This window comes from Carassius auratus, unplaced genomic scaffold (assembly GCF_003368295.1).
Source record: "Carassius auratus strain Wakin unplaced genomic scaffold, ASM336829v1 scaf_tig00214282, whole genome shotgun sequence".
Classification (NCBI taxonomy): Eukaryota; Metazoa; Chordata; class Actinopteri; order Cypriniformes; family Cyprinidae; genus Carassius; species Carassius auratus.
In genome coordinates this window covers 269,533-283,727 of record NW_020527593.1, presented here as the reverse complement: position 1 = coordinate 283,727, position 14,195 = coordinate 269,533, and the positions used below count along the sequence as shown (strand labels likewise).

General features: G+C 36.2%; 1 protein-coding gene across 1 annotated transcript in view; it reads left to right on the top strand.

Moving 5' to 3' along the window:
• Window positions 1-14,195, top strand: part of LOC113091748 (CUB and sushi domain-containing protein 2-like) — a 269,603-nt gene that overhangs the window by 204,210 nt on the left and 51,198 nt on the right. The window contains exons 33-42 of the mRNA XM_026257372.1: window positions 2,602-2,697; window positions 4,463-4,666; window positions 5,705-5,829; window positions 7,405-7,501; window positions 8,578-8,682; window positions 8,771-8,889; window positions 9,771-9,840; window positions 11,836-11,952; window positions 12,596-12,805; window positions 13,970-14,158. Of these exons, the coding sequence (XP_026113157.1) occupies window positions 2,602-2,697; window positions 4,463-4,666; window positions 5,705-5,829; window positions 7,405-7,501; window positions 8,578-8,682; window positions 8,771-8,889; window positions 9,771-9,840; window positions 11,836-11,952; window positions 12,596-12,805; window positions 13,970-14,158 (1,332 nt within the window). The remainder of the gene's footprint in view (window positions 1-2,601; window positions 2,698-4,462; window positions 4,667-5,704; window positions 5,830-7,404; window positions 7,502-8,577; window positions 8,683-8,770; window positions 8,890-9,770; window positions 9,841-11,835; window positions 11,953-12,595; window positions 12,806-13,969; window positions 14,159-14,195) is intronic.

The following is a 14,195-nucleotide window of genomic DNA, read 5'->3' as shown; positions in this document are numbered from 1 at the left end:
CTGAAGTGTGACATTTTTGCACCACCAAATGGAATTGTAAGAATAACGACTCCTTCTGTATGAAATGTGGAAAGTGGTACAGTACATAAAATAAGTTTTTTTTTTTTTTTTTTGAGTACAACATATTCATTTTTGTGTGGACTATCATTTAAGATTATTGATAAGTAGACTAGTTCAGACAACCCACTTTGTTTATTTATGTAAATGTGTATGTATGTTTTGCACATACCTAATCTCTGAATGTCAAATCATTCGTATACTGTATGCTGATTTGGTGCTCAAGAAAAATTTAATGGTTTAAACTTAATTAATGACGATGGCATACGTGAGCGATGATGTACTCGAGAGAATAAAATGAATAACAAGCTTGATGACTCATACAGTCTAACAAACATATTTCACTGGGATCCAGTAAATACGGCTCACTTCCTTAAAACAGATAAGAAAACATAATCAAATAAGCAAAAACAGACTAGCTAAATAGATCCCCAGTGAGACAGAGAGGCTGGAAGATTTTATTTAGCCATAATGGAGTTCCATTTAATGTGGTCACTTCTGCTCGAAGATTAACAGGGTTTCCTTGCTTGATCTCTCTGCTTCTGACATTCCCATGACAACGCAGATGAGCTGTGTACATTTTTATTTTTTCTACACCATTTACACCAGTCAAACCCTCACGATTAGCACACGGCGTGAAACCCTCTGCTCAAGGAAGTTGAACCGCTCAGAGCGCATATACTATCTGAGATGCGCTTTTTAACTTCAGATGCCGGTGTGAAATCAGTGAAGTTTGCCGGGGACTGCTGGAAATAATGCACATTTTGGAGCATGAATAGAGAGCAGGGAATAGTCAAGATTGATACTGGGCAGCATAAAACAGCAGATTTTCTATTAACTTTTTGTGCTGCGGAGAGAAGGGAAACAGAAGTTGCTATATGTCACAACTGTTATAAGCACAGTTGTCAGTTTTGATGGATGTTGCTAAAATTTTTTTTAGAAAATCATGTATAGGGAATGAATAATCTGCACAAGTTTCAAGTGAAGTCGTTCTCTGTGAATTAACAATTGGAAACTTATTTTAAACAATAGAAAAGGATTATGTTCTCTTACAGGCAGAAAAAGGGGTCATGCAAAAGCAGAGTATATTTATTTGCTGCCCATATTAACAAGCTACCTTGGAAGTCTATTTTATCACACAGTTACCATTATGCTATTTATTGTTGGAAACACCAGATAACACGTCAGCAGCGTTGTACGTCAGCAGCATCATTGCAGTGTCGTGAACGCAGATTCACAACAGTCCCGGAAGAGAAGACAATGCTGAATAAAGTCATAATTTTTTGGTTATTTTTGGACCAACATGTATTTTCGATGCTTCAACAAATTCTAACTGACCGTCTGATGTCACATGGACTACTTTGATGATGTTTTTCTTACCTTTCTGGACGTGGACAGTAGACCATACATACATTTTCAATGGAGGGTCAGAAAGTTCTTGAACTAAATCTAAAATATTAAACTGTGTTCCGAAGATGAACGGAGGTCTTATGGGTTTGGAACGACATGAGTGTGAGTCATTAATGACATCATTTTCATTTTTGGGTGAACTACCAGGATGGTGTCAGGCTAGGTCTATCTGCTCCACAACATCATTGAATGTTGCATGATGTATCTTCCTGCAGGTGAAGCTGTGGTCACCATACTGGTTTCCCACAACTGAAATTGTGGTGTAGTTTGACATGGGCCTAACATTTTACAAGCAGCACTGCAGAATAATGTGGCCATCGGAAGAAACAGCAGGTGTGAATAAATCAGCGGTCAGGGTTTCCCCACACCTCTGCCTTGACTGGATTATTACTGTAGCTGTCACTCTGTTGGCTGCCCACGGAAACTTGTTCTAATAACATCCCAGCATGCCAAAGGCATAAGCAGGAGCATTGGTCGATCCCAACATGACCGAGAGTGGAGCGCGATTTCATCTTCTCTGGCCACTGCACAAATTTGTAAACCTTTGAATTTGAACCTGCTCTCTGTAAACCCCTGTGGAGCTCGACTGTGCCCCAGGGAACTGTGGGTAGATTCAAAGCCTCAGCCCACACACCACATCACAGAAATAACATATGCTAATAATGAGCGATGCAGATAGGGATGCATTTTGATATCGGGATTATTAATAGACCTGGGCTTGGGAACATTCAAAAAGTAAAAGTAAAATGCTAAAAAGAATTTTTTTTTATATACAATGTTGAATGTGAGCAATACGGCAATTGCATATCCAATGGGGTAGTTTACCACAAATTAAAATGATGTAATCATTTTCTTACCCTCAAATAATTCCAAACCTGAATGCCGAAAGTTATTCGATTGTTTAATGCTTCTGGAAGATATTATCTATACAGCCACAATTTAAGGTGCATGAGTAGATGTGATAGAGTGATGTGGTCAATGTATTCAAGGGCATATGAAGTCATTGTTCATTAATAATCTTCACCTCCGCTGCTTCTCTCAAACAAATATGGCATCTGTGGCAGGTCAATAACATCAAATGCCATTGGTTTTAGAATTTCGCCAAATGTCATGACATCTTGTTTGTACTTTCAGGTGAATCTTTGCCACTGGCCACCTCCAACCAGATCCTTATCCGCTTCTCTTCCAAGGGCCAGCCGAGCTCAAGAGGGTTCCACCTGGTCTACCAAGGTAAATTGAGAGTTTTGATTTCTCTTCCTGTATAACAAAGTGGTGTGTGTGTGTGTGTATATATATATATATATATATATATATATATATATATATATATATATATATATATATATATATATATATATATATATATTAGTGGTGGGCAACAATTAAAATATGTAACCACGATAAATTGCATGATTGTATGCACAAGTAATAATACATTCAAAAGTAGGTTATTGTGCACTTTTTTCATTTAAAAGTACTGGTATTTGAACAAAAGTGCAATCACATTCGGGACCCGTTCTTTATATTTTTTGTAACTCAGCTGGATTTGATTGTTGACAATTTGGCATGATCTTGGATTATTTGGTTTTTCGAAGCTGATTCCAGACTTGCTGTCATAGCAGCACGAAGCTTAAACATGCTCTGGAGCAGGTTTATTTCATGTTAACAGGATTAGATTGCATATTTTTAAGCAGAATTGATACTTAAATTCTGTCCGCTACCAGTGCTACTTTATTACAAGAGAATCCTACTGATCCAGGGACAATAATTAAAATTAATAATCATTAAAAAAATTATTTAAATATAATATAATTATACTTCAAAATAATTGTATTAGAGTTTTACACAGATGCTATACCGATAAAGTAGAGTTGTGCAATAATTTGAGTGATGACAACTATCGTGGGAGTGGTTTGATGGAGCAGGAAATATATATATAACATAATGCTGTCATGTAACAAATCTGTTCAATTATGAAATTCAATGAATTGCTAAAAACTAAATTGAAATAAAAATGTAAAACATTTACAAACATTAGAAATTGTGAATATAAATAATTAGGAATCATGCAAAAAAAAAAAAAAAAAAAAACAGTGCACATTTGATTTATGCCACCAGTTAATCACTGCATTGCTGATCGTGAATGTATGAATGCATTGTGTTTCGAGTATCGATACATAACCCCTTTTAAACCAACCAACGCGCAATTATCTAATTCCAGCCATACTAATCGTCAACAGCAGGTGCATTCGAAGAACCGAATTAGTCAGATCCTGATTAGCACAATGATATCATCTTGGATGTGAAATTTCATCTCAGGTGTAATAAGTGACGTGCAAAGAACGGGCCCTTGGTTTGAAAACACTTTAAACAAATACGGTGCTTTTTTACACCAGTATTTCTTTTACTTAGTAGCAGTTAAAATTCAATTCTTGTAAATCTCAACTTATTACATTAATGTAATTAAATTAAATATAAAACAAGCTATTTGCCACTGCTAGGACATGAACGTTTTTATAGAAAATATTTGATAGTTTGTTATAGAAAAACAAGTTAGGCTCGGAGTCCAGAGCCTCGACAATAACATTATAACAGGCACCTTCCAAGTAGAGACCTGCACTATAGCAGTACTCATCGCAGCAGAGTGCAGTGTGGGAGAAAAATTCAGGTGTGCTCACACTAGGCAATCTTAACCATACTGGAACACGTTTGACCCCCAAAGCCTGGTTCGTTTGACTAGTGTGAGAGCAGACAGTGGTTTTTGAATGTTGATGCTTAGACTAAATAATTTGATCAGGAGCACCCCTGACCGGTGACCCATGATTTGTCTATATGTATATTCAGAGCCAGTGAGCAGCAGACTTTCATAATAATAAATAAACTGTGCTAACCCGCGATAACTTGGCCAACCCTTATTGCAAATATTTTCTCACTTGGTAGGTACAGTAAGGTTTTTTTCAAGTTCATCTAACATTAGTGCATTTATTTGCTTTAGCTGTCCCGAGAACCAGTGCGACACAGTGTAGCTCAGTCCCAGAGCCCAGACACGGCAGGCGAACGGGGAACAACTTTGCAGTAGGAGCCGTGGTGAGTTTTGAATGCAATGCTGGATATGTCCTGGAGGGGCCCAGTGCCATCGAGTGCCTGACTGTACCCAACGCTCTGGCCCAGTGGAACGGCAGCATGCCCAGCTGCATTGGTAAGAGCTATGTCACCTCACACTTCTCTCATCTTTCATGATCCTCATTCCAACAACCTTGAGGTGGTTGTGGATAACTTGATATGTAGAGTTTGAATCCCTTGTTCCACTTTCTTGCTGTAGCAGGGGACCAGGTATCAATGATATAAGAGACATCACTGATGCTTGTTTTATTCAGATCTTGGAGACATCTTGTATATACTGCAAATTAGGGTGATGCAAAAGTAAACCGGAAACTGAAATTCCGACTTCTGACGACCATAGAAGTTTGTCACTAACCTTGCCACTAACCACAGAGCCCATTCACACAAAACATTTATTATTCATAATTATTATATATAAATGAGAAAATATTTATAATTATATATATAAAAGAAATAGAAACAAGACATCCATCTACTGAAGCAACGGCTTCTCAATAGCTACTTCTAGAGTAAATAATGACGTTGAAGATAATATGAGCAATGTAGTTTTATAAAATTTCCCTGACAAAAGGAAGTTTGTCAAGTGTTTTTTTTTTTTTTTTTTTTTTTTTCAGTAAGTAGATCTTACACTTGCTTAAATGATGCAGATTTGTTTATGTCCCCATCCACAATGCATTTGCTTGGATGAGCACTGTGTTAGATTCACATCACAGCTCTGTTGGTTTTCCTGTGAGGACACAGAGCAAACAGACTCCTACTCATGCTCCTCTTGAGAGAGAACCATCGCCAGCAAACTCTCCCTGTGCCTAACGAGCAAAGACACACAGCTGTGGGCCAGCGGTCCTGGCCTCCAGCGTGTCACACATCCACAAATGCGCACATGTGTCAGCTGTTGCCACAGGTATCAGTGTGTACACACTCAGGTATCCACACTCGTGCAGCTGTTTAGAGGTGCGCTTCACTGCAGCTACCAGATGCTTGACCACAGGAGCTGCACAAGGAGGAAGGTGGTGTCCCGAAAGATTACAAATGCCCTTCCATACTGTAGGTGGTTTGTGTGCTTTTCCTTCTCTGCCTGCTCTTTCATCACTTTGTGTTTTTGTCTGTGCTACAGTGCCATGCGGAGGGAATCTAACCCAGCGGATAGGTACTATTCTGTCCCCTGGCTATCCTGAGCCCTACCTGAACAGCCTGAGCTGCGTATGGAAGATCAGTGTGCCAGAGGGAATGGGAATACAGGTACGGTCCTTTTAGCAACAATAAAACACCATTTTCCCCCATTATGGCCATTATGAATACAAATTAATAAAAAGCACTTTTAAGTATCGTTTGCTGTCCAAGGCAACATTTATTTGATACCGTATACAAAAAATACAGTAACAAATATAAATATTGTGATATAGTATTACAATTAAAAGTGCTGTGACTATTTTGCTATTTTTTTAAATGTAAATTATTTGTCTAAAGGTAAAGCTGAATTTTCAGGAGCCATTACATATGCAGATTATGTGCATAGAAAGCATTTCATATTATTGTGCTGCTGTGGAAAGGGTGATATTTTTTTGAATGACAAGAAACTTTTTTTTTTTTTTTTTATCCAAGTAGCATCTGCATCCATCTCTCCAGACTTGTCTCACACTGTTGGATACAAATGTAATCAAATATAGCTCTGAATCATGGGAGGAGTTCAGGACTGCTAACTTAATTTCCTTTAACCCAATTCATATACTTCTCGCTGTAGGAGAATTGGAACCATGCAGGAGTGATTACAGCATCACTAAAAGTAAGAGAGACTGATATGATGAAGCAGCGGTATGAAAGGAAAGGGATGCAGACTGGGAGATTTAAGAGATTCCTCTACAGCTGATTGTGCATATTTTTCTTCTGCTCTGTTATCTGCTGGGCTTGTCATTATTTTTTGAATAGTATTTTTCATGCATTTGAAAATTTTATGAACAAATATTTATAGTTAAATATTGCATTCGAATATGCATTGCTTAATTGGTGCACATAAATTAAATGGTTTAAAATTGTTCAAGTGTATTTAGTGAACACTGTGGGGAATATACCTTGATTATTTTTTAACTAGATTGTTTGCTGTAATTTACTTTTCCACCCTTTTCATACCCATTTTTATAAGATGCTTGTTAGGTAATTATTGCCAAAAGACAAAAAATACCAACAAAATTGTACGTATGCACTTATGGGTTTGTGAGCTGGATCATAATCATAATTTCTGCCAAGCCAAAAAGGAACAAATACCATCACTGAAAAATGTAGTTTCAGGTACACTTGTTTCATCTTTAAGTTTAGGAAAGAAGTGAAGTAGAGCTCTTAACTGATGCTATAGGGTGGATTGACAGTGTGTTTTCATTTTGTGTCAGACAGACTGCTCATGACGGCCTGGATATAGAGCTTACCCCCTCCCGCTCATGAAATTTCCAATTCACTGTGTGGAGAAAGCACAAATAAATGTGCCATTTGACAGTAAGGCTATCAGATGTGACAATCTTCCAGCGATAGCCACAGTCATGCCACTGTGACCAGCCAATTTCTAGGCTTGTTTGAGGCTGAGGTGGAAAAATAAATGTCTACCAAAATATTTACAGGGCTGTACATTGGGAAAACTCTGTGAACAGCATATAAAACAAATGAAAAAAAAAAAAAAAAAAAACATATTTGATGACATTTGAAGGGCTATATAACACATCAAATAGGCATTTTAAAATATCTTTATTTGGCACATCCTTGTAGCTTTTTTAAATATTATACACACAACTTTATTATTTCCTTGGTTCTGTTCCTTTCTCTCAGATCCAGGTGATTAGCTTTGTGACTGAGCAGAACTGGGACTCTCTCGAGGTGTTCGATGGGGGTGACAACACTGACACCATGCTGGGGAGCTTCTCAGGTGGGACTTAGTTCATTACATAAACACAAATTGTAACAATAATCGCCTTTTTATTATTATTATTATTATTATTATTATTATTATTATTATTATTATTATTATTATTATTATTATTATTATTATTATTATGTATTTATTTATTTTGCTTTGAATGCTTGGAAGATTCCTATGTGGATGTCTGAAAGAAGTGCATAGATTGTCTTGCGCAGATGTGTAGTTTTGCATCAATATTTAGACCACTGTATGATGTATGGTGTTTTTTGGAACAGTTTACACATCAAAAGAACGATTCTTCATTGTTGCCAGTGTGCATTTGTGTGCATTGTGGGAATCGAAAAGCTACTTACACAGTAGGGAAGGCTGCATTTTCCCTTTTATTGGCACAAAGAACAGGCACAAATCTTACAATTGCCCTAGAGAGAGAAACATGAACGATACAGAGTGTAGACAAATTAGCCATTCAGATCCACACACACTGAGCAATATGACTAAAAGAGCTGTATAAACTTCAGACAAATGCATGCGTAACAATTCTCATCTGCACTGGACTTAGAAATGAATGCTTAAGGGAAAAACAACTAATTGTAGTTCTTTTGTATTTTACTTGACTTTTACGCAATAGTGCAGAACACAATATAAATCCAAATATATAATAAAACTTGATTTGCAGACAGGCGGGATTTTTTTTTTTTTTTTTTTTTTTTTCTGAAATGTCAGTGTACTTGCCAAGTGAAAATAAATGCATGTTTGGTTTGCAAATTTGCTTTAATCCCATCTCATATAATATATGCATGACTTAAAAAAAAACATAAATATCTTAAATTGCTTGTCACATTTCCATCCTTTTTTTTTCTTTCCACTTTTAACTTAGCCAATGTTTTCATCTTGCATTTTGTTTCAGCTTTAACAAAACATTTTTTTTTTTTTTATTAACAATAACAATGTGTAGTGTACAAAGTTCAAAAATAATGAAAATGAGATGTTGTTTTTCTTTTTTTTTTTTTTTTTACAAAAGCCTTGGACAAACTGATTCAAACACATAATCACAATATGCTAACGGACTTGGTATTCTACAGGCACAACAGTTCCAGCCCTCCTAAACAGCACCTCCAACCAGCTCTACCTGCACTTCTTCTCAGACATCAGTGTCTCTGCAGCCGGTTTCCGTCTGGAGTACAAGAGTAGGGCAATCTTTAAAAATTCAACTAGCTTTTGCATTCAACTTAATTTCTCTCTTTATTTGCCATGTTTTCTTGTTTTCCCTTACAGCTGTGTCCCTCACTAGCTGTCCTGAACCAGTAGTACCCATGAATGGCTTCAAAGTGGGCGAGAGAGTACAGATGAACAGTGTGGTGTCTTTCCAGTGTGACCCTGGATATACTCTGCAGGTGAGACTGAACCTGACAAAAGTTGCACAAAACCGTGGACACAGTGCAACAATGGTTAGTTCAGGACACAGGTGTTACATCAACTGGCATCCCAACACAATTCAAAATAGTTTATTGTACAGAGTACTAAAAATGCCAATAAAATGCTCTCGTAGCAAATAATGTTTATTGCAAAAGCATTTTATGCAACCTGGCCATGTTGGCAACTACTTAATTTGTCAAGCTTTTTTGGGAAATAAAGTTTTTTTTTTTTTTTTTTATTGACAAAACTAGTATAGAGTTGAACATTCTACACCAACAACAAAAGATTTTCCCCTGGGAAACGTATTTATTTTTCTCTGTGGACCGTCTACAGTTATGCCAAAGACCTTGCAGTCAGTTTTTTTGGGGATAAAATACTGGTTGGAGAGACGGGGCGGCAACAGTTGAATGATTTTGCTGATGCCTGGCTCCATGTTGCTCATCCGCTCTCTTACATTTTCATTACCTGTTGCTGGTGCTGGGTGGATTACTTACAAATAGTAGTCTATTACTGAACTCAAATTACATGATGGAATTTGAAGTTAGTTATGTAATCTGTTACATTGCATATCTTTGGTAATATAATCTGACTACTTTTTGATGACCTGAAAAAGCTGAAATATTAATGGAATAACTTATGAAAAATGTATTTCAATTTTGTGCATATCAAGTAATCATTTAATGATTGAAAAAAAGTATCTTTAGTAGTTTCTTATGATTTATGAGTATTTGAAATGTAATACAATCATAATATAATCTAATGATAAGTATTTTACATGTAATCAGTTACCTATGAATGAAGGAAAGACTGAACAAAAACAAAGAAAACAATTTTTTTTTGTTTTTTTTTTTTTTTGCAGGGGGTCTCCCATATCTCTTGCATGCCAGGGCCTGTACGCCGCTGGAACTATCCGCCTCCTCTCTGCATCGGTAATAACTTCTGTCATCTTTTATTCATTTATTATTCTTTTCTAAATCCTGGCTTCTACAGATTTATGAGTTCAGATCCTCTACAGAGTCCTGAATGGTAAAGAACTACATGGATACTTGTGTCCGTGTATACACCAGCCCCAAAAACTACTCGGGCACTCAAGCCACATTTAAAAACGTATGAATTTCACTGCATTAGGTAACCAATGATCAAATGAATGAGGCTAAAGTGTTTCACAGAACTAACTTGGCTAAGCAATGTTTGCAGTTTTTGCTTTTATCTAGTTGGTCCCAAGCTGATTTGTAATGGATGTATGATGTCAGTTCTTCTCAAATTCACTTAGATGTCCTAGCAGAATCGCAACATGTGTAGTTCATCTGATTTATCTATAAACAGGATTTCATCTGACAGGTGTACTTGTGCCATCTTTTTTTAATAAATGCCATTTGGTTTGTTAATAGAGAGAGAGAGATCAATAAAGAAAGAGAGAGGTGCATAGACATATTTCTCAGCATAACATTACCTAATGATAAATTACTAGTGAAAGGAGCAGAGACCACAGGATCACGATAATAGCATAATATCTTTCTTGAGAAAAACCTAACAGTGTCCTGTTAGTTCTATCTCCTGCTGTGATTGGCAGAGCTCTTGAATGATTCATGGCTTGGACAGTCATCAGCAGTTCCCTGATTCCTGATTCCTGCTGCTTTTTCAAAGGCACAAAGCACATTTTTAACCCCTTTATTCAGGATCTGAAGCTTTGTAGGGCTTCTCAGTACATCCATAGGGTCTCTTTGAGTCCAAAGCCAAGGCTTTAATCAGAGTGATATTTGAATCAATCAGTAGTTTAGACTCAAAGCCTCAAAAGGAGGAGGGGATAGAGCATACATTTTCACTGATATGTGACGATTGAAGGCTACAGAGGTGCTTGAGTGGCCTTTGATAGCTTTGGGAAGTGAATTGGCCTTTTTATTAAATGAAAGACTTGTTTTTTCTATGATGTCAATAGAAAAGCTAATGTGTTACATTTCTTCATTTGGCACGAAGCTTTTAGGGTCACTGCACAAGATAGACGACATTGCTAAGCAATGTGAAACGTCAATCGACTTGTATCCCACACAGGTTGCTGTAGATATAACAGTTCATTGCACGTTTACACGTCTTTCCAAATATATATATATATATATATATATATATATATATATATATATATTTTTTTTTTTATTTTATTTTTTTTTTTTTTATGTATATATCATTGGAGGCAAATTAAAAGAATCTTACTTATTTTCTTTCATGGGTAACGTGTTAATTGTTTTGCTTCCATTAAAAGCAAAAGATATATAATATTGCAGACATAGCAAATTTAAAAATCCTTTAACAGATTTACAATGCATCTCATGTATATCACATAATACTTATCACATATAAGTTAGATTTTGGGTAACGGTTTAGAATACTGTTCTGTCATTAATGAATTACTACATGATTTCAGTAATTACTAGAGAGTTATTGTGTTATTCACGTTAGAATACTGATCCAAGTCATTCAAGCTGATTCTTGAATCAATACTAGTGGGTAACCATGACCTTCACTTTGGAATTAATTATTAATAATTACATCATGCATTATTTTTACTGTAGTTCTTATTAGTTCTAGATTTTTTTTTTTTTTTTTTTTTTTTTAGATGTTCAGTGTGCTCTGAGACTTTTGCATCCCACTCTATATTTAGCAACTATAAATAGTCATCCCCCATAAAAGTATACATATATTCCCACCAATAAAAAATAAAAAAATAAATAGCCTTTTAGTCGCCTCATATTATTCTATAATGTTAGCCTGACAACTGTACACTGTTTTTATTTCCATTGTTTTTATTGGTCTTTAGAAGTACTTAAACCTTGAGCACAACAGGGTTGGTTTACACCACGGTATGTGTTTTCTACAAATCAATGTCTCTAACTCTATTCCACCTATTTTTTTTTTCTCTTTTTCAGCTCAGTGTGGGGGAATCAGAGAAGATATGGAAGGCACCATCCTCAGCCCTGGTTTCCCAGGAAACTACCCTAGCAACAGTGACTGCACCTGGAGGATATACTTGCCAGTCGGTTACGGTGAGGACACAGCAGAATGAACAGAAGCTGTCTAGAAAGAGTTTCTTGGTAATGGCAGTGAGTTCTAGTTTAAGATGAACTGGATAAAACTGGTAATGCTAACCATGATATTTTATTAGTTTTTTACTGAAAGTTACTAGAAATGGCATATGTAATAGATCAAATTTCTACCTTTTAGTTAATAATACTGACCAAATTTTTAATATTTCGTTTTTAGCTTAGAATATGAATCCACATTAGCTGGACTGGCCTGGATACATTTTTTTATGTGATTGAAGCTAAAGAAGCCAAATTGTTGATTCTACTGTTGCCTGGTTTTGCTGCTTACCTGAAATATATATATATATAATAAATTTTTTACTGTATGTCTATTTCTGTAACACTTTAGATTAGGGAAAATAGATTAGCTGCATTTTAGAGAAAATGCTAATTATTGGTGAATACGTGGTCCCTAATCTAAAGTGTTACCCCAATTGCCTATAACTGTTAGCAAGCTGGGGTGCATTTCCCAAAACCATAGTTGCTAACCAACTTTTTTGGTTGCAATGCAATTTCCCATTGGTTAGCAACTATGGTTTTGGGAAACGCACCCCTGGTTGGGATATTCATTTTACAAACACAATTTGTTTTCTTTTCCAAACAGGGGCTCATGTGCAGTTCTTGAACTTTTCCACTGAGGCCAACCATGATTTCCTGGAAATTAGGAATGGACCTTTTGACACCAGCACAGTGATTGGAAGATTCAGTGGGCAGGATTTACCACCATCTCTTCTAACCACTTCACATGAGACTACTATTTATTTCCATAGCGATCATTCTCAGAATAAGCCTGGTTTCAGATTTGATTATCAGGGTAAGGAAACTAATTAAGAAACGTTGAAAGTTTTTTTACGAAGATTAACCATTTACCTAGCCTCCACATATTGTTGTCGTTAGCATTGTTGTTGCAGTTCTGCCTTTGCACATTTGTTTTCTCGGGAACCTCAATTTGAATGTAATTTTCAATACCTTGCCAAGACAATCAGTCAAGATAACGAGTAAACACGGTAATAACCCATTCTCTGTGAAGCTGTGCATAAAATCCATCAGGTATAAAATGCTGCTGATGCCAGAATCCAAAGTAGAATTTCAGTCCAATGAGTGAATTTAAAATTGTGTCATAGACAAGGCCTTTTCTACTATGGATTCGTGAAAGCTATCAGAATTTACACTATGATGCAATGACAGTTTGCAGTATTGAAATGGCTTTTGAAATCAATATTTACATAATTATGTGTACATCAGCATATAAATCAAGTATTATATCTGTCAGTATTTCCTTTTGCAGTGCTTTGTAAAGATGCTCTGATCCACAGAAATTAATTTCTTTAGTTGGGGTCATTCAGTCTGAAAGCCTCAGCATAATTTATTTTGTGTCTATGAGATTTAAAAAATTATTTCGAAAAAGTTGTTCTAATGACTCCAGATTTAGACAGAACTAATGAAAATAAATAAAAAGCATTTTTGTTTGTTTGTTTGTTTAACAGTTTTTTTTTTTTCTTCAGAATGAACTGAAAGTCACACACACACACACAAAAAATAGACACATTTTTTTTTGAAGAAAAACATATTGACCCAGAGACAAAATGTGGTTTATGTGTTCTGGTGCTTACACCGCCTGCAGTGAACATTGATCACTTGGTTGCATTGCCATGAATTTCAGACCTGCATGTCTGAAAGAAAGTTGCCGGAGCTTTGATTACATTTGCTTTGAATCAAATCCCAATGCTTTGTTGGGGTACAGCAATCAGTTGATTCCATGCATATGTTTTAAATGTAAAGTTCACATAATCTAGGTTTAGATTGGTGCCTGGAGCACAGAACATTTTTTTTTTCTTTTTTGATGAACATTGACATCTATGAGATTGGTGTTACAAAATATGGACTTGGGCCTGGATTTATTTTACCAGGTTCAAAAAATCGATTTACAAAAATAAATTTTCTTCCCGTTTTTCATGTTTCAATATGTCTTTTCCAGCCTATGAACTTCAAGAGTGTCCTGATCCTGAACCCTTCCGCAATGGTGTGGTGGTTGGGGCTGGTTATAATGTGGGTCAGTCCATCTCCTTTGAGTGCTATCCAGGGTATCAGCTGATGGGACACTCCATTCTTACCTGTCAACATGGCACTACACGCAACTGGGATCATCCGTTTCCTCGCTGTGAAGGTACAACCACCTCCATTTGCTCCATCACATCAGTAAA